This window comes from Drosophila pseudoobscura, chromosome X (genome assembly GCF_009870125.1).
Source record: "Drosophila pseudoobscura strain MV-25-SWS-2005 chromosome X, UCI_Dpse_MV25, whole genome shotgun sequence".
Lineage (NCBI taxonomy): Eukaryota > Metazoa > Arthropoda > Insecta > Diptera > Drosophilidae > Drosophila > Drosophila pseudoobscura.
In genome coordinates this window covers 12,014,932-12,033,789 of record NC_046683.1, presented here as the reverse complement: position 1 = coordinate 12,033,789, position 18,858 = coordinate 12,014,932, and the positions used below count along the sequence as shown (strand labels likewise).

The following is an 18,858-nucleotide window of genomic DNA, read 5'->3' as shown; positions in this document are numbered from 1 at the left end:
GATAAAAAATGAAACTTATTAATTATTAAGGCGCTTGAAAGGCAGGCATAAGAGCTTCATCCATAAGCCGAATACATATATGGATCTTGACGTCTTTGCAGCAACTGGATTAGGACGACGCTTTCTTCGTCGACAATGTAGCGCCTCTCAGGTACACAAAGGTAGGCGCTCTGGTAATTGGATATTTTGCAAATTAATTTTCTTAGTCCCCTGCCACCACCTCTGGCATTCATTAAGACCCAATTCTAAAGTTTGTGGTTAAAAAAAAATATAATATTCAATAACATTTCTCACACATTCTCAACTTAAGGCTAAAAAAACAAAAAAAAGCACAAAGTAAAAGAACGAAATTCGTACTGAGCTCCCTACATATTTTTCTAGATACTAGAAGATAATTGATAATCGACTCAAAAGATAATGGTTATATAGTAGGCATGCGCGTAGATATCGGGTGGTTATACGTATGGCTCATGGGTAATGCCTAGATTTGTTCTAAAAGCTAAAGCATGGCACTAAAACTAATCAAAAAAAATAATTATAATATACATACATATCCATATTCGGACAAGGGACTGTGGGGGAGGCATGGGGGCAAGGGAATTCGGGATCATGGAATAATATAAATATCCTCGGGTGTGGGAGGACTAAAGCTAGTTTGTGCCTTTGAGCAGAGTTGGCAGGGAGGCGTCGCCGCTGCCTCAGACCGACTTTATGAGGCGATCCTGCCGCTCGAAGAGCTTCGTCTTATTCGCCAGCGTCTCTGCGGCGGTGGCGATGACCCCATGGGTGGTGGTGGCAGCGGCTGTCGCCGCCTCCGTGGCCATCTTGTCCTGGGTGAGGGTGGCGAGGCACTCGCGGAAGGCCAGAAGGAACTCGTCGGCGTTCTCGCGGCTGAAGCACATGGGCGGCTTTAGCTTGATCACGTTGTCGTTGGGCCCGTCCGAGCTGACCAGCACCTGGTGGAGCTGCTTCATCCGATTGACCACCCAGCGGGCGGACTTGGTGTCGGGTATGCGTCCCTCCCGATCCTTTACCAGCTCGATGCCCACAAACAGTCCAACGCCGCGCACATCGCCGATGCACTCGAACTCCTGCTTGAGGTGGCTGCACTCCCGCAGCAGGTAGTCGCCCAACTGGAGGGCATTCTGCTGGAGTCCCTCCTGGTCGATGACCCGCATCACGGCATTGGCAATGGCACAGGACACCGGATTGCCGCCGTACGTATTGAAGTAGGCCACTCCGGTGGCGTGGAAGGCCTGCGCTATCTCCGGGGTGGTGACCACAGCGCCCACGGGATGGCCGTTGCCCATGGGCTTGGCCACGCACACAATGTCCGGGACAACGCCCTGCGTCTCGAAGGCCCAGTAGTGGGTGCCCACGCGGCCGAAGCCAACCTGGACCTCGTCGGCGATGCAGAGGCCGCCGGAGGAGCGTACGGCATCGTAAACGGCCCGGAAGTAGCCGGGCGGTGGCAAAATCTGTCCGCCGCAGCTCTGCAGGCTCTCGGCTATGAAGGCGGCCACGCCCTGGCCCTTGGCCAACTGGCGCTGGCAGATCTCCTCGATGGGCTGGGCATAGAGAGCCCCCAGATCCGCGTTGGGGTACATCTTGTCCGTGAACTGGCCGCCATAGGTGTCCGGGCAGGGGGCCACGTGAACGTAGTCGGGCTTCTTCTCGCCCCCCGGCTGATTGAACTTGTACGGCGACACCTCCATCACCGCCTGCAGATGTCCATGGTAGGCACTAGAAGAGAGAGATAAGCCACAGGCATGTAAGCATCATCTGGCGGAGGTGGCAGTGAGATCTTTGATCGACTTACTGGTCAAGCGTGATCACATCCTGGCGCTTGGTAAAGTTTCGGGCCAGTCGGAGGGCCAAGTCATTGGCCTCCGATCCCGAGTTGACGAAAAAGCACACGGACAGTGGCTCTGGCATCTTGCTGGTCAGCGTCTGGGCGCACTGCACCAGCTCATCGTGCAGGAAGCGATTGTTTGTCGAGATGGTGGCCATCTGTAGGGCACCGGCACGCACTACCTCCGGATGGCAGTGACCCACTGCAAGAAAACAGAAAGCAAATGAAATGCAATGATTAGTCGAGAGTGGAAAAAGCAGGACTCTGTCATAATTAACTTAAATATAAGGTTTTATGATACAAATATTGGCACTTTGTGCAAGAGGGGCAAGCCCTCTGCCCCTATCTAGCAGATTGCTGAATCTGGATCAGATCGGACCCCTTCCACGCCCTTACTCATTTTCACTCTTTCTCACACACCCTCTTCCTCGTGCAGTGTGCGCCCTTTGGCAGAGCGCTACTGAGTGAGTATTGAGTATAAATGTCGCAAGGTACCTCTCGTTGTATGTATAATGAAGAGATGGAAAAATCATTGTTAAAATTAAATATATTTCTTTTTAAGTTCCACTTTTGGAGCCAATGTACTTATTGGTGTACATTTTTAAATTTAAGCGAAAATATTACAATTTGTGGTCTTTTTTCTGTGGATGTAGGACATCAAAAAAATACTTCTCCCTTGAGTCAAATTCGAAAACCCATTTCCCATTTCCCATTCCCCATATAACCATTTTTAGTACCATTTAGGCCATAGACATCAACTGTACTTCTCCTAGTAATAAATTCTCGTGCGAATTATATTCATTCCAAGACTCCCCAAGGCCCATGGTCAAAGTGAACTGAAGTGCGTAATCAGCGCAACCAAAGGCAGAACAGAACTCGAGTCGGACAGCATACTCGTAGTACTATCAACTAGACTACGGCTGCGACTACGACTACGAGTAGGTGGGAGCAGGCGGGAGGCAGAGGAGGGTGGCAGAAGCACAGAAAAACGTGTAGGAATCGCGTGCGCTTCACGTGATACCCATGGGCTAGTGGGTACGACCACCGCAACGAGGAGTCTTATCGCTGCTGGCGAATCGGAATTAGAATTGGAACCATACAATCACAGAGGCAGAATGTGAGGGCGCGAGAGCCACGTAGTTGCGGCTGATGATGAGGCATATATGTATGTGCATGTGTTGACCCCCAAAACTACGTAATCAGTCAACAGCCGGGCAGTGGACCGACAACCGACAACAGACAGCCGACAGCCGACCCAGTGGCAGTCAGTCCCCAGTCCCCAGTGGCTTATCGTCGATCCGTAGCTGTCGGATCGGCTGCCGGGGCCTGACGCGCTCTACTTGGACCCGGGCCTGTCCGCTGTGCGACGGAGGGGACCGCCTCACATTAGTAGAGTTTCTCAAAATGTATTTTCGGTGTCACACAATCGCCAGCATCGACAACGGGTCGGGCCCGATGCGCAAACGATGCGATAACGCCCCCAAGGTGGGCAATAGACGTGAGACGGACAGTCCCCCTACGTTCACGTGTAGTATTATTCACTTTATTTTTAGGCATGTACATACTCTCACACTCTGTTACTTGTTGTTTGGCGACAACACCATCCAACTGGGTAAAGTTTTTCGAAGCGAAGCGATCTATTAGCGGGGTTTCGCTAATCTACCCTGATACGACACACCACTCCACTCTAAATGGTAGCGAAGGTGTTTATTTTTGGGATTTGCCTAGACCAAAAGGTTTTTGGACTCTTGAACTCTTGCTGATTGAGATCTCTAGATATTGGATTTTTCTTACATTTCCGAATTCTAAGAACGGCCCAAGAAGAATGGTTTTACATTCCGAAATAGAGTTTTTGCAGAATGGGACTTCCCTGTCCTTCAGATATTCCTCTTGGATGTACCCCAGCGATGAAAATGTACCTATAAGTCCCTCTTAAAACTCCTCTTAATTTCGATTCACACCCATTAACCAAAACAAGGTTCTTCTGAACATCATTTTCCGTGTGGATCGGTGTACAAATGTAGCGGATTCTGTTCTTTGCTTTTCGCAACAACATCATCAACACACAACGATACAATCTGATCTGTTTGATATGCATATGCATATAGGGAATGTGTACGAATATCTATAGGCCGGGTGTTTGTTCGACTTTTCTCGAACCCACCACAGAGAGAGACAGAGAGAGAGAGAGAGAGGAAGAGGAAGAGGGAGAGGGAGAGTGTGTGTATTTCTGATTATCTATTCAGAATTTTCCACTCGCAATGGAAACGCCATCAGCTGATTGCATGGATGGTCTAGAGGGGCATTACATACGAGCACTACAACAAATATTGAATCTAGACTAGGGGCACAGACGGTCGGACCGATGGGATGTGGACTGTACGCACTACGGGACATGCATGCATTGGCTACCCCCATCCATCCGCTGATTGTTTGTTTAAGCTATCTCAAGTACATTTCCATTTGGCACGAGACGTTCACATGTTGCTCGACGTCCCTCGATGATAAGGCGCCCCGGCCCCGGGTCTTTGCCTGTCCAGACCCAGTACCAGTCCCAGTAGCTGAGGCAGAGTCTCCTTTCCGTTCGAATCGGAAAAGTAGCACGAGATTACAAAGAACGTGGCGATCGCCAAGCGTGCGTGCGTGCGTCTTCCAGTCGTCTTCTTCAAGTTTCATAATAGCAATAACAAGCTTCGCCTCGAGTTGTTGTTCTCACTGATGTTGGATGGTTGGATGGGTATGGGGGATGGGGATGGGGATGGGTGTTGGGTGATCGGCCAACACGTGCACTTCGAGGCCTTATCACGTTTTACGATTATAGAGTAGTTCTAGTTTCTCTTTGTTTATGAGTCTCATTGGAGTCGATGAAAACTGATTCCATATAGGTTTTACGTTTGTTGGTCGATTGGTTGTTATTGATGTGTTGATGGGCCGGCTAGGCCATGAGTTCGAGTCGATGTTACAGGTTACATAAAGGTCTTCTACGCACGATCAATCGCACGATCGGTGCGAGGCTGCTGTTCACGCGATGTGGGAAAAGGGTCAAAACGAAATGGGTTCTTTGAGATCTTTGAGTGATCGCACGCGATCTACTATCCACGTACTACTGGATTACTGGATGTGGTTTTTAATAATCTACAAAGTGGGAGATCGCTATCAGTGCAGTTAGAGAACCTTTTAAACTCTGACTGCATTCAAATCTCAAAGCTATTTATAATCAAAGGGCCTATCAGAAGATCAGTTGAAAGTGGCGAAAAAAAACCAATTGCCTCCTCCAAGGGGCATTATCAGCATATGATGTTGGGACCGATTTAGTGCAGTGTCCAAACGGGTTAAGGGGGACTCTATAAATAGTACAGAGGGAATGGATGGATGGATGGTCTTATCATTTCCCCCAAGCCCCCCCTCCCCACCCCCAGGTCTATTTCCATTGTACTGTTCGCAATGCCAACGTCCGCTGGGTTCCCGCTTGTTCCCGCATTGCCCCTCAGGGTCTTATCAGCGATGACAGCATAAATCGAGTGCAAAAAAACAAGAAAACAACATAAGTCATGTATGATTTCTGTGATGGAAAGTCTCAACCTTCTCCCTTTCCCTTTACTAGTATTTAGAACTAGCCGATGTTTAACACCTGATGCTGGCTAAAATCTGGCTGTGGGTTCTGTTTTCTGATTTCTGGGGTGCATGGAAATTGTACGAATTAATGGAAAATTCCGGACACAAACAGTTGTCAGGTTTTACGGCTTTACAGCGTCGTCATTGCGTCAAATTGGCAAATTGTCCGCAGAGCAGACGTCAATCTTCGTTGTTGTTCTGTACGAGAGTATTTTTGTTAGACCGGAGACCGACCGCACCGGACTGCATTGGATTTGTCCGGGTGTGATACTCGTACTGATATACGCAAATGTGCATATGCAATACGTACGAGTATTCAATTTCATTTTGCTCGCTTTTGAGATGGTATTGCTTTTCTTAATCATCAGTTATTGCCTCCCGTAATGTGCGTTAAGCCCTGTGCCGGGGCCCGAAATCATCATGACCGGTCCGGACGGGGGGTTCAGATCCAGATCAGGCCTGTGTCGGGGCCCGAAATATCGCGACAGGGGGTGTCAGACCGGGCCCAGGCCCAGACCTACGGCAGGCAGCATCTAAAATCAGACACAGCACTTGGCAATTGACTTTGATAAGGCTGACTCAGTACGTAGCGTCCACGCTATGGGGGAACGGAACTCAATCGGGGCCGGGGCCTGAACATGCCTCCGATGTCTGGGCCTTTTGTACTCTATGGTCGATGGTTGTAGCACCGTCGTAACCTTGAACTTGATTGCCAAATACTCTCTGCCTATCGCTGACTCTGCCTCTCTGGCGTGCACTTTGCATCCAGAAAAAGCAAATGGCATGCGCCACTAATCGGGGGCATAAACAGAAGTACTATACTCGTATAATTAGCAATTCTGGATGGATTGTGGTCAGGGGGCACATCAGGCCCCGGTTCCCAGCTCAATTTTATATGAATCTTTCGGTTTTCGCTTTTCGTTTTTGGATTTTGGATTACTTACCATGTGCCACATTGTTAATGCAGTCCAGATACCGCGTGCCTTCCTCATCGAACATGTACTGGCCCTGTCCGCGGACAATCTTCAAAGGATCAGAGCGATAGAAGAGCTGGCAGGCTTGCCTGGTTGTATATATTGCATATAGAAAAGGGAGTAAGAAAGGGAATAAGTACTTGAAAGAAATATTTATAGATACTAAAACTAGGGCACAACTTTAACCAGTCCCCACCTCCATACAAACTTATCATATTATAAATTCCGCATCAAAGTTGCGGGGACCCTTACAAAGTATTTTTCTATAAAGAATGACTTATCTCTGGGACTGTACGTATAAGATGGGGCCTGGGACACCTACTCCCCAGGTGTGATAATTCCCATTCCCACTGCGATTATCGTGTTTTCGTTAGCCGAACAAATACTGGCAAGCGACCGGCAAATACTAAGGGGGTACTTAATGCAAACAAAGGAATCAGCACGATTTATAACAGATTAAAGAATAATTATACGAATACGAGCAAGACCGTTTTAGCTTTAATGTGGATATTAATCTTGCACTTTTCCATGCATTTCTTAATGAAATCTTTAAGAGTTCCCCTTAATATTGGGATTGTGAAAATGCCTGCTTTTCCGATGCTGTTCGGGCTGTGGTTGTTGTTGCCAAGCGTTGAAAAATAATCAATAGGTAACGAGCCAAAAATAAATGAGTGTGGCGTCTACTTTCGGCCAAAAGTTTTCAACATTTTTTGTTGTTGTTGTTGTGTTCACGTGGCAACAGAAAGGGAGAGCAACAGCCAGAGCAGCGCAGAGGAGAGGAGAGGAGAGCAGAGCCGAAGCAGACGCGATGAGTGTGTGCCTCGCTCGGTTGGGGGATGCCGCCGCTTGACCTTGACAGCCAAACGGAACTCAAGGGAAGGTCGCGTTGCAGGGCAGAACAATGGGGCAGGATGTGAAGGCTAATAAGAGACGACTGCTCTGCTGAAGGCTGAAGGCTGCCGCTTGTCTCAAAGGATATGCTTGTGTTATATGACTTCCCAAGTGGGACTTACCCGATGTGTTTGTTTCTCAGCTTGATGGTCTCCGTCTTGGACAGCTGTTCGCTGGCCACTGTCGACGACTTTGATTGCTCTTGTGCGAAAGGCATTTTGCAAAATATTATTTTGATTTTGATTTGAATTGAGATTTCGACTTTGACTTCGACTTCGACTTCGCGCACTTTTGCTGGAGTAGAACTTTGGGTAGAACTCTGCAACTGCAAGTGCAACTGAAACTGTAACTGCAAGCGCAAGTGCAACTGCTAGGCTGTTATCCCGGCAAAAGGATGTCTGGCACTGATGTGGGATGATTATCGCAGGCTAAAGGCACGGGACGCCTTCACGTCTTTGGGTGCTTGGAAATTGTCGCCGAATGACAAATTCAATGCGAGAGTGTAGCATTTTTATAACAGAGGCCGAGCCAACGGCTATGCCTGGCCCACTGAGGAGCGCTGTTGTTGTTGCTGCTTTTGTTGTTGTTTGCAGGCACTGTACTGTTGCGGCTGTTAACAGCCTGCTATCACAGACACTGCTGCTGCTGCTGTAAGAATTGCCACTGTTACTGCTGCTGCTGCTGCTGCTCTCGCTCTCTCTGTCTCCCTCTCACTCTCTGCCCGCGCATGCATGTGTGTGCGCCCAAAGTATATTCAGTGAATGGTAAGGCACCTAAAACCCAAAAGTAGCGACTAATAATTATTGGGCAAGCGCACAGATTTTTGTAATTAAATATTTCTTTCCTCTCCTGCATATATCGTTAATTCTCTATCATCTTAGACGATAATTCTTAATGAAAAAAATGAAATACATAAATAAGTCAATTACTATGAGCGGATGGATTCTTTTTTAGTGCACGTCAGTTTATGTACAAACAAAAATGTTCCACTCTGTTAAATGTACCTTGGGCCTGTGTATGTGGGTTCGTGTGTGTGCGTAGCAGCTGTAAACGTATCGCACGACAGCATACACGTGACTCGACCCATGATGCAATTATACATAGTGGTCTCGTCGGCAAAAGTCAGTCCCTTAACGTATGCTAGCAATAAGTGCGAGTAAAAGGCACGTAGTAAAGTGAGTGTGAATGAGACGGCAAATGTTGATGTTGATTAACCCCTAACAGGCCCGCGGGGTTTAAAATTTCCTTTTCAACAGCAGCTTTCCAGTCAACTTTCTCTGTTTTGTTCGAACAAATCACCAAAACAAAAAACAATAAACTAACAAAATTAATTAAATAAACATCAGACGTATGTCGCCGACATACTTGTGCATCCTTGCGGCATACGGGGCAAAAGTTCCCTTCGCTCTGAGGACATATCCCGGATCCTGTTGCGGTCCTGGTCCTGACGGACTCTGTGGAAGGTCGGATTTGTGCGCCTCAACGGACGGGCAAAGGCTCGGCTTCGAGGATTGAGCTCCCGTTGAGTGTCCCGTGGTGAGTCCGGCTCTTCATTTGAAGAATTTTTGCGATTCATTTTGTTATTTTTGTGGGGAAAATAAATACGCACGAATATCACAAATATCCGAAACTTGTCGAAACGAATTTGTAATAGGCTTTGATCCTCGCACGCAACAATGAGGGAAACTCTCGCTCTCCATGCCAATCCATTGCTCTCCAAGAGAAAAGAATGAGCCTGAGAGAATCTCGCGCTTGGGTTTGTTTAGATTTCGAACTCGTTACGCTCTCGGGCTCATGACTCGACCGTTCTGCTACTATCACTATCCGTCTCCACCTATCAGACGCTCCCTCCCTCAATCTTTCTCGCTCACACTCACCGGTCAGTGCCTGCATACGAGAGTGTGTAGGTGTGTAGCGTGCCACTGCGATAACACCAGTCACATAGATACGAATTTCGCGCAACGAGCAAAGGGCCAGAGGCAAGTTGCATTCACACAGGGTGAAGCCATTGCCAGAGGGTGCTCTTCCGGCAGCGTTTTGCTGCACTCTTACGAAGGTTTGTATGCATGAATGTCTTTCTCTCTCGCATTGCGAAACCCATATGTACATATGTATATTCTTAACAGTATACCTTTCAAAAAACACCTTGATCTGGTGGGAGACAACATTAAACAGCGCGTCATGGGCCTTGGCAACGTTCTCCCACGGTTGGGAGCATAGAGCGGATACGCAATATACATAAGTATGTAATGAAATCTCATGAAAATAATCAAAAAAGAAGACCATAGAAACTATTCATCACAGATACTTCCAAGTTGTTCCATGCATACGTTCATCAGACCCTTCTTTATGCTAAAATGGTGGCTACTTACGCGCATAATCCCTATACTACGCACTTTATAGATCTATTTCGCACAATCTCACCTTGCCAATCTTCACTGCTTCTGATTTGCCAAGACCAATAAGGAAGGTCGTTGAGCCCGTTATTGGATCCACTTGGGTACCATTGAATACGATCGTGATAACTTTGAGACTTTGGATACCACAGTCTTTAGTTTCAGGGACATCTCAAAGTGTGTACAATGGTTTGCTCTGAGGTGAGAAATTAATGAACAGCTTTAAATAGTACACTAATTGAAGGGTTATAAATAACACATTTATTCCCGTGTTTCTTATGCGGTTTTTACAAGGTATTACAGACGCTTGGATTGGTGTTACACTATTAGAGGGCATTAGACGTGTGCATATAAGTGTTAAGTCAGTTTAGCAAGTCGGGCATCTGTGTTGTGTGTGGTACAAGCAATTGGCTCCTTGATTCGGCGGCAGTAATCAATTTTTAGTGTACTGTTGCATTTTGCTGTTTCGGTATTGCAACCAAGTCATTGTCGTGACGTTTGGGTGAGTCCAAGTGGAAGTTACTCGACCATCCTGTGCATCCCTCGGACTGGCGTGGACTTCTGAAGGGTCAGATGCCTCAACATGGCCCGATGGTGGCGGCGGGTTCGTTGGGGGCATGCTGATCGCCACCTGTAAAGAGATTGATTATTTTGGAGCCCGATCATGTAACGGGACGTACCTCGTGTAGCGGATGACCAATGCTCGGGTAGTAGTATTTCTGGTAGTTACTACTCATATTGGCTTATTCGTCTATGAAATATTATCTGTCAAATGGTATCTGACTGTGCCGCCAACTAGATTGATATTTGTTCAGTGCCTGATACATACTACATACATATTTCGCCAGGGAAACCCCCTTAGCGTTGCTCCGATCGACACAGAAAACCACAATGAAAAGTGTCAGGAAATGCAACATAAGCATTCGCTAACATTATCATTAATATCGTTGTATGATGAGGTGATCATTGTGGTGCAGCGAGAGACGCGTGGCGTAGAGAACTTATGCTCGTATTGTGTGCGGTTTTATTCACTGGGAATGTACATGATTTGAGCAGATTTTCGATATATCTTATTATAGAATTACGTTTAACATAGAAATTGAGGCACACAGAAACACTTAACATTATAATAAACTATGTTGAATAAATACAAAACAGTGTAGCACTTGGCAGCTAATGAAGGAGTTTGAACTAAGAGTAGGAAGTCCTGCGAAGCTGGATAGTTGGCTATTTACGGCACAAGTCGTGCATTCGCATCATCGCCTGTGTGGTCTCCCCCGAAATGTCCGTTTGTGAGGGTATCATCGTCATTGTCTGCCACCAGAATGACTGGCACTCCTCCTGCTTTCCGTCCGTTGTCCAGCGTGTATAGTTCGCTTGCCTGCGGACGAGAGAGAGAGAGATATAGACGAAAGAGGGGAAGATTAGAATAGGATCAGTGAGGATGGTCTTCCGAGCACTCCGGCTCTCAACCTCACTCAACTTACTCTGGAGTTTTCGAGTAGCATATCGGTAGCCATGTGGGAGCCGCTGGACGCCTGTTTCGGTCGTAGCAATCTCTGGAGAACATTCGGCATGCCAAATTGCTGAGCCGCGAACGAAGACGAGGCGCTGGTGGTGCCCGTCTCATTGCTGCTGTGGCTTGACGCCATCCCATCCATCCCGTTGACGATGGCTTCGTTCCTTTCATGGTCGAGGAACGCTTTGCTGCCGATCGTCGCCAGCGGATTCTGGAAATGGAGGTTAATGTTGAGATCCGTGTGGCCGCGCTGCCGCCACTGATAGTACATGTACCCAAGTCCTGCGGCCAGCGAGCCCATCACCAGCACCAGGAGTGCCATTATCCACCAGTGGAATGTGGACTGCGGCCTCTCCTGCCTGCTGGCCCCCACCTCCAGCTCGTTCATGGAGCCATGAGGGCACTGTTCGCCCTCGGCCACCACCTGGTTGCCGCACATGCACTCGTAGCCGTAGTCGGCCAGGATACACATCCCATGGCATTGCGAGTGGTGGCACGGATTTGACGTTGGCATCGGCTGCCTCGATCTTCCGGCCACCACAATATCCTGGGCATTGAGCACATTCAGATTGATGGACTTGCAGATCCGCTCCCCGTACAGGCGACACCGCACCGCCTCCTTGGAGCCGAGATTGACGATGTACGCGTGATTCTCGTAGATGCTCAGCCCCGAGGGCTGTTTCAGGGCATTGGACTTCTGGAGCATCATCTCGGGCCGGCGATGTGGCCCCATACCGGACCTTGTCCTATAGCTGATCCTCTCGAGCGTGCGGCTGTGCATATCCAGGTAGTATAGCTGCTGCTGATGCGGATCGAGGGCCAGGGCCGTCATATAGCTGTCTTTTTTGTGCAGCATAAGCTCCTTGTGGCTGCCATCGAGACGGGCCACATGCAGCTCGGCGCTGGCATGCCCAAAGCTCTCCAATCGCATGGCAATGTAGAAGAGTCGTCCATGGTAGCCGTCGATGGCCAGGTGCCTCAGATGCATGTGTGTCTTCACCTGGAGAATGCGGCCGCACATGCGAGCCGGGAAACTACACGCGTAGATCTCCTGCGAGGCACTACCACCAGCCAGGACATACACGTTGCCGGTGGCCCAGTCGACGGCCACTTTGGTGGGCGATGGCACCGCCAGGGCACGCACAATAAAGCGCCGACGCATATCTACCTGATAGACGACACCCTGCTCCTCGCTGGAGAAGTAGCCCATCTGTCGTTCCATGTCCACATCGAAGCCATCGATGCGCGAGTCATTGGCCGACCAGGCCACCTGCAGCATCATCGGCTGCTCGCTGAGATTCCTCACTTCGTTGTAGCTGCTAAAGAGTAGCGTGGCGCCCGCCTGGAGGCTCTTGCAGCTGACCCGATCCTGGCGCAGCATAAAGTCCGCATGGCATTGGCACTGGTAGCCCCCGAGGGTGTTCTCACAGATCTGGGCGCACGGCTGGCCGTCCAGGCACTCGTTTACATCCACACAGCTCCGTTGATCCGTGTCCAGACGATATCCGTCGAAGCAGGAGCACACAGCACCCGCGGGTGTGGCACGACACTTGTGCTGGCACACAGGACGTCCGCCGCCGGCGGAGGCTCGGCAGGCCGTCGCACATTGCGGCCCCTCGTCGCTGCCATTCTGGCAGTCGGGGAAACTGTTGCACACGCGCGACATATCCACGCACTCCCCATCCTGACAGTCGAATAGATGGGGACGGCAGGCACGGCTCGCCGTGGTCCAGGGTTTGCTCAGTGTCTGGTTCTGAATCTTGTCGCAGGCCTCTTCATCGCTGCCATCGAGACAGTCTCTGGCGCGGTCGCAGTGGAACTCCTTGCGGATGCACTGCTTCCCGGTGCGGCACTGGAACTCATTGATGCTGCACATATCCCCACAATCGGCCTCGTCCTCGCCGCGCGGGCACTCGGCGGTGCCGTTGCAGCGCACTGCCGGATCGAGGCAAAGCTTCAGGTTGCTGGCACACTGATAGAGCAGGGATCCACAGGAGATGTTTGCCTTGGCATGGGCCCCTGATCCGCAGTTGAGCTCATCCGAGAGATCCCCACAATCGTTGTGGCCATCGCAGACCAGTCGCCTGTCCAGACACTGTCCCAACAGGCACCGATGCATATCCGGCGGACATCGGCGATGTCCGCACTTGTCGTGCTCGTCTGAGGCATCACTGCAGTCGATCCGGCCATCGCACTCCCAGCTGGCGGCTATGCAGGCCCCATTGCTGCACTGGAACATCCCCTGATCGCAGTTGGCGGGGGAGTCGCACTTGGCCTTGTCCTCGTCCGTGTTGTCGCCGCAATCGTTTTTGCCATCGCACATGAGGCTCTGGTCCACGCACTTGCCATTGTCGCAGGCCAGCTGATGGACGTGGCAGCTCCTGGTTTTGTCTGTGAAAGAGAGAGAGAGAGAGAGAGAAGGAGATAAATATGCGGATGGGGAGGGGATTGGCATTCACACTTTACCAAACTGCAAACAATGCTGCTCATCGGAATTGTCGGGGCAGTCCTTGTGGCCATCGCAACGCTTGTCCTTGTCCACACAGGCTTCGGCATTGTGGCAGGCGAACTGCCTGGGGCCGCACATGACCTTGGGCTTGTGCTTATGCCCCTCCTCGTCGCAGTCCTGCTCATCGGAGCGATCCACACAGTCCTGCCGTCCGTTGCAGCGATGGGCCAGGGTCAGGCACTCGCCGGAACTGCGGCAACGGAACTCACAGTCGAGGGCCTCCAGGCACGACCGATTGCTGGCATCGCGATACACAAAACCCACGGGACAGAGGCAGGTGGCGGCCAGTTGGCCCACGCCCACACAGATGTGAGAGCAGCCGCCGTTCTGATGCTGGCAGGGATGCTGCTGCTGCTGCTGCTGCTCTTCCCTGTCGGTCGAAGGTGGCGCACTGGAGGCCAGAGCAAGACGCCAGGGGGCTGCCTCCATGAACATGGAGTGTCCGTGGGTGTCGCCTGAGCCCCGTGTCGGCACCACATCGATCCGCTTGCGGGGACCCATGTTGCTCTTGTGAGCCCAGTAAATGGATGACGATCCCAGTTCGCTCCAAAACAGATCCTGATGCACCAGGGCCAGGCTGTAGGGCCGTCGTAGCTTGCTGCGGAACGTCATCGACTGCGTCTGGCGATAGTCGGTGTAGCTGATCATCCCCATATCGCTGTCAGACCAGTAGAGCGTATGCTGGTCGTGATCGGTGGCCATCTTGATGTCGTCATCGCCCAGCTCCTCCTCGAACACATGCGTCGGCGAACCCTTGCCGCTCAACGGCAGCCTATCGATGTGTGTGTGCCTGCGCGCCTTGAGGGCCACATACAGATACCCCTCAGCGGGCATTACACTCAGTCCAATGGGGGATTCTTGGCCAGCAAAGAAGCGGATGAGCGCCCGGTGTCGGGTGTGAAAGGAGTACAGCTCCACAACGCGACGCTCGGCATCGGACCAGTACAGATTCTGGCTGAGATGATCGAAGGCCAAAGCACTCACATTGCCCAGATTCGAATGGATCAGGGTCCTTAGGCGTCCTTGTCCCAGTCCCGGTTGATACTCCGCAATCATTCGGCGCTCATTGTCCGCGATGATCAGGGTGCCATTGACGCTGTTGTACACCATCTCGCTGATGACAATGTCCAAGGCATGGGAGGCACTCACCACATGCCTGCCAAAGGCCGTGTGCTCGATCTCCAGCAGGAACTGGCCCACGCCCACAAACAGTCGCTGCCTCTTCACCGTCTGCATGCAACGCTGCTGATCGGGCGCCAGTTGCATACCGTCCGGACAGGCGCAGCTGCGGCCGCCCACCTCTGGTTCGGCCAGGAGGCACAGGTGCGAGCATTTGGCTGTGGCGCAGGCATTGGGGGTCTGCGGCTGCTTGGCCGAATGATAGATATGCACCGCATAGATAGTCCGATCTTTGGCCAGGACTCGGTGTTGCTTGCCGGAGTACTTGTGGCAGGCGTGGATGCTCTTGGTGCCCCAGTCCGACCAGTACAGCTGATCCTCGTACACGGCCAGGCCGTACGGATGCTTCAGCATGCCATCGAGTATGGTGCGACGACCGGTGCCGTCGGGTCGGACCGTCTGGACACTCCCGAGCTTGGCGTCCACCCAGTAGATCCTTTGCTGGTGCATATCCAAGGCGATGCCGTTCGGCCAGTGTATGTTTTCGCTGACAATCGGCGTGGAGCGCTTCCCATCCATGGAGGCGCGCACAATCATGGGCTTTACGCCCCAATCGGTCCAGAACATTTGTCCTCGCTGCGGCCACAACGCCAGTCCGCGCGGCTGGTGCACATCCTCCGTCACGAGGACGACACAGTTGAGAGCATCGTGGGAGCAGACTGCAATGTGTCGCATCACATTATCCGAAAAGTAGATGTTCTGCGTGAGCCAGTCAACGGCCAGATCCTCGGGGGCATCGAGGCCGGAGGTGAGCAGGATCTCGGCATGGGTGCCGTCCGCATTGGCCTTGACAATGCTCTCAGCCTCGTTCTGAATGTTGGTCCAGTAGATGTGGCTACCATCGTACGCAACGCCAATCACTTTGCTCAGATTCCCGGCCACCTGGTAGACGTGGTTCCTGCTGCCCAGGTGCATGCCCATGACGTTCATTTGGGTGGTGTAGAGCAGCAGGGGGTGCTCGCCGCCATGCGTGTTCGCCGCTCGACAAGTGCGATTATCTTTGGCCAGCAGGTAGCCAGGATCGCAGCTGCACCGATAGCCGCCGGAGGTGTTCTCACAGCTCTGGCTGCACAGTTCTGACTCGCGCTCCTGGCACTCGTCAATGTCCTCGCATTTGTTCTGGAACTTGGCCAGCCGGAAGCCCGCAGGACAATAGCACTGCGCACCATCGGTGGGCATCATGTGGCAGGTGGCGCCCGCTGGGCACGACTTGGCGCTGCAATCGGGCTTGCTGTTACAGGTCTCGTACTCATCGCTACCATCCGAACAGTCGCTGTGGCCGTCACACACTTTGGCCAGGTCCAAACAATGCTCCTTGTTGCGGCACATGAACTTTCCCATCTCCGGCTGGCAGAGATCCACTAAGAGACAAAACAAATACAGATAGATACGTGAATACAGGACACACTATAGAGTGTCTTAGTGTGGTGTCATCTTACCGCAACCATGCTCGTCGCTGCCATCACCACAGTCGTCGACGCCATCGCAGAGCCACTGCTTTCGCTGCAGGCAGCGACCATTGGGGCAGAGATGACCCTTGCAGCTGGCCTGGGATTCCTTGCAGCCGTCCAGCTCGTCGGAGCTGTCCGCACAGTCCGATTTGCCGTCGCACTGGAACTCGATGGGAATACAGCTGCGATCCCGCTGGCACATGTACTCGCTGGCGCTGCAATTACGCGGCAGCTTGCGGAAGCTGCCAAAGCGCGAGGACATTCCTAAAATGCCAGAGGGACAATTGATTTCGTCCTCACCGTTGGGGCAGTTGTCGATGCCGTTGCATTTTAGTTCTGCTGCCAGGCAGGCTCCATGTGGCTGGGCGCACGGGAACCAATGCGGTTCCCGGCACAGCTTGTAGTCTGCAACGAAAGTGAGGTTAGGTTGAGCCAATGCCATCGGTGGTCGGATGGGAGGGGAGGGGCGGGGTTGGAAAATGGCGTTTGAGCCGCCCTACCGCAATCCAATTCATCTGTGGCATCGGTGCAGTCGCTTCGTGCGTCACACATCTTCGCTTGTAAGATGCAGCTACCGTCTCTGCACTGGAATTGATCTTCATCGCACCGCGTGTTCGCTGGTCCCGACGCGGCGGCAGCAAGCGCACAGAAAATGAGCAGCAACACTGCCAGACGGCACCACCAAAGTGGGCGGCGGGACACCTGGGGGAGCCCATGGCCTCCATAACGTTTCCTTCGCACATTATCGGAACTATTGTCGGTGCTCCCGTTCCCGTTGCATACGGTCGTTGTGTGAGAGGTTAGGTTGAGCATTTGCCAATCGCTGGTGAGCATGGTGCGTCCACGCCCATATATTTCACTCCCCTGGTGCTGCGAACAGGTGCCCTCTGTGGTCTCCTTCACCACGCACATTCAACACAAACTTAAAACGATTTACTTTTCACACTTTATTCACGTGAGAGAACATACAGAAAACGAAAAAATAAATTCAACAAAAATTGTGGCTTGCTGCTTGGAAGGCTGAAAGAGAATTGAACGAGCATATTCTTTCCAGCCCGCGGATCACGCCATCATCATCCAGTCCATGGAACGGACCCGTTAGAATAGTGTGAGCGCTGTAGACGGAAATACCAAATGTTTTGCGTACGGCGTTTTAACATAATCTTAAAGTTACAACATAACAAATAAACAAATTAACTGATTTTCACATCTATGTATGGGATTAACTAAACTCCACATCTATGTATGTGGGCGTGGTCCCTGCTGATACTGTCGGAGCATCTCATCGACGACTTGCTGCAATATTTTCGTACCCTCCACCTGGGGCGGCTCCATAATCCTATCCAGCAGCTCCAAACTGAATAGCGGCTGGATTAAATTCCTCTTCATGGCAAACGCCGGCATCTTGATGTCGAACCGACGGCAGCTATACTTTTCCAACAGGGGCGGTACGCTAATCTGATTCTCTACGATTTCATCGTCGGGCAAATCATCCCAATGGTAATAGTTGGCAAGGTCTTCCTCATCGTGTATTGAGCCTGGCTTCGGTGTCTTCTTTGCAGTCGTTTTGCATTTGCGTTTCGGGGGTGCTGGTGAAAGTTGACTTTGATTCCACTCGGGCTTGCGTTCGTCCAGTTCGTATTTCTGCTTCCAAGCCAAACGCACCTTGCGGAGCGATCTGAGTTCTGCGCTCGACAGATCAGTCAGATTATTATAAAGGCTCGACATAACATTCTCAATGACGTCCGTGGCGAAGGCGCGTGATTCGTGTATCCATTTCCCCTCCTGCTCCTCCTTTTTGATGGTCGGCTTCCTCTTTCGCGATGGACGCGAGGTGGTCGGATCGGTCTCTTGTTGTGACGCCTTATCTGTGGGCTCTGTTTTCAGCCGTTTCAGCTCCGAGGCTGGCACCTTCTTTATGTTTCTTGGAACTGCATCCGTTCCCTTCTTTTTTCTATTTTTTTCAATTGCCTCTTTCGTTAAGTATAGTGGAACGGCCGCCGGCGCCTCCTTTTTTATAGTTTTTTGAACTGCCTCCGCTGCATTCAATCGTATGTACTCTTGGATATCTGATGATTTCCTGTTCATAGCAATCGACGGCATGGCCCGTATCGTCCCTACCGCGGAATTTTCTTTATTTCGCTCTTTCGTTAAGTTTAGTGGAACGTCCGCCGACATTTCCAGAAATTCTGAAAAGTTTGACGCTGGCTGGTTGCAATATTTTATCTTTCCCGGCATTTTAAGCGTCCTTTTAATTTTAAGCTTTTTTGCCTACCAGTGTGACCGTGGATTATATACCGTCCGACCCTCCGAAATATACCAAAATATACCGTTTCATTTTAAAAATATACCGTAACCATACTGATTTTGATATTCCGTGGAATATTACTAGCTATGCTATCTAGATTTATCAGCCCCGCCCACATAATTGTATCCTATTGCTGAATAAATTTTCTACACTCTGATCAAAGC

General features: G+C 50.9%; 3 protein-coding genes across 4 annotated transcripts; all 3 read right to left on the bottom strand.

The window, feature by feature from the left end:
* Positions 1-251: 251 nt before the first annotated feature.
* Positions 252-7,831, bottom strand: LOC6901500 (alanine--glyoxylate aminotransferase 2-like). Its single transcript, XM_002134150.3, has 4 exons — positions 7,455-7,831; positions 6,412-6,530; positions 1,820-2,054; positions 252-1,743 (listed from the first exon to the last, which is right to left on the bottom strand). Exons 1-4 carry the CDS (start codon positions 7,547-7,549, stop codon positions 699-701), a joined length of 1,494 nt encoding a protein of 497 aa, XP_002134186.2. The 5' UTR covers positions 7,550-7,831; the 3' UTR covers positions 252-698.
* Positions 7,832-10,729: 2,898 nt separating this feature from the next.
* Positions 10,730-17,434, bottom strand: yl (Putative vitellogenin receptor yl). Of its 2 annotated transcripts, XM_033381621.1 has the most exons (6): positions 16,887-17,434; positions 16,375-16,791; positions 13,714-16,296; positions 11,517-13,638; positions 11,216-11,458; positions 10,730-11,109 (listed from the first exon to the last, which is right to left on the bottom strand). In XM_033381621.1, the coding sequence occupies exons 1-6, from the start codon at positions 17,296-17,298 to the stop codon at positions 10,956-10,958; spliced, it is 5,931 nt and encodes a 1,976-aa protein (XP_033237512.1). In that variant the 5' UTR covers positions 17,299-17,434; the 3' UTR covers positions 10,730-10,955. The 2 variants fall into 2 exon arrangements, with proteins under 2 accessions (XP_033237512.1, XP_001354886.3); XM_001354850.4 differs by having other exon boundaries at positions 11,216-13,638.
* On the bottom strand, positions 17,319-18,695 carry moon (moonshiner). Its single transcript, XM_002134151.3, has one exon. The coding sequence runs from the start codon at positions 18,622-18,624 to the stop codon at positions 17,626-17,628; it is 999 nt and encodes a 332-aa protein (XP_002134187.2). The 5' UTR covers positions 18,625-18,695; the 3' UTR covers positions 17,319-17,625.
* Positions 18,696-18,858: the final 163 nt, after the last annotated feature.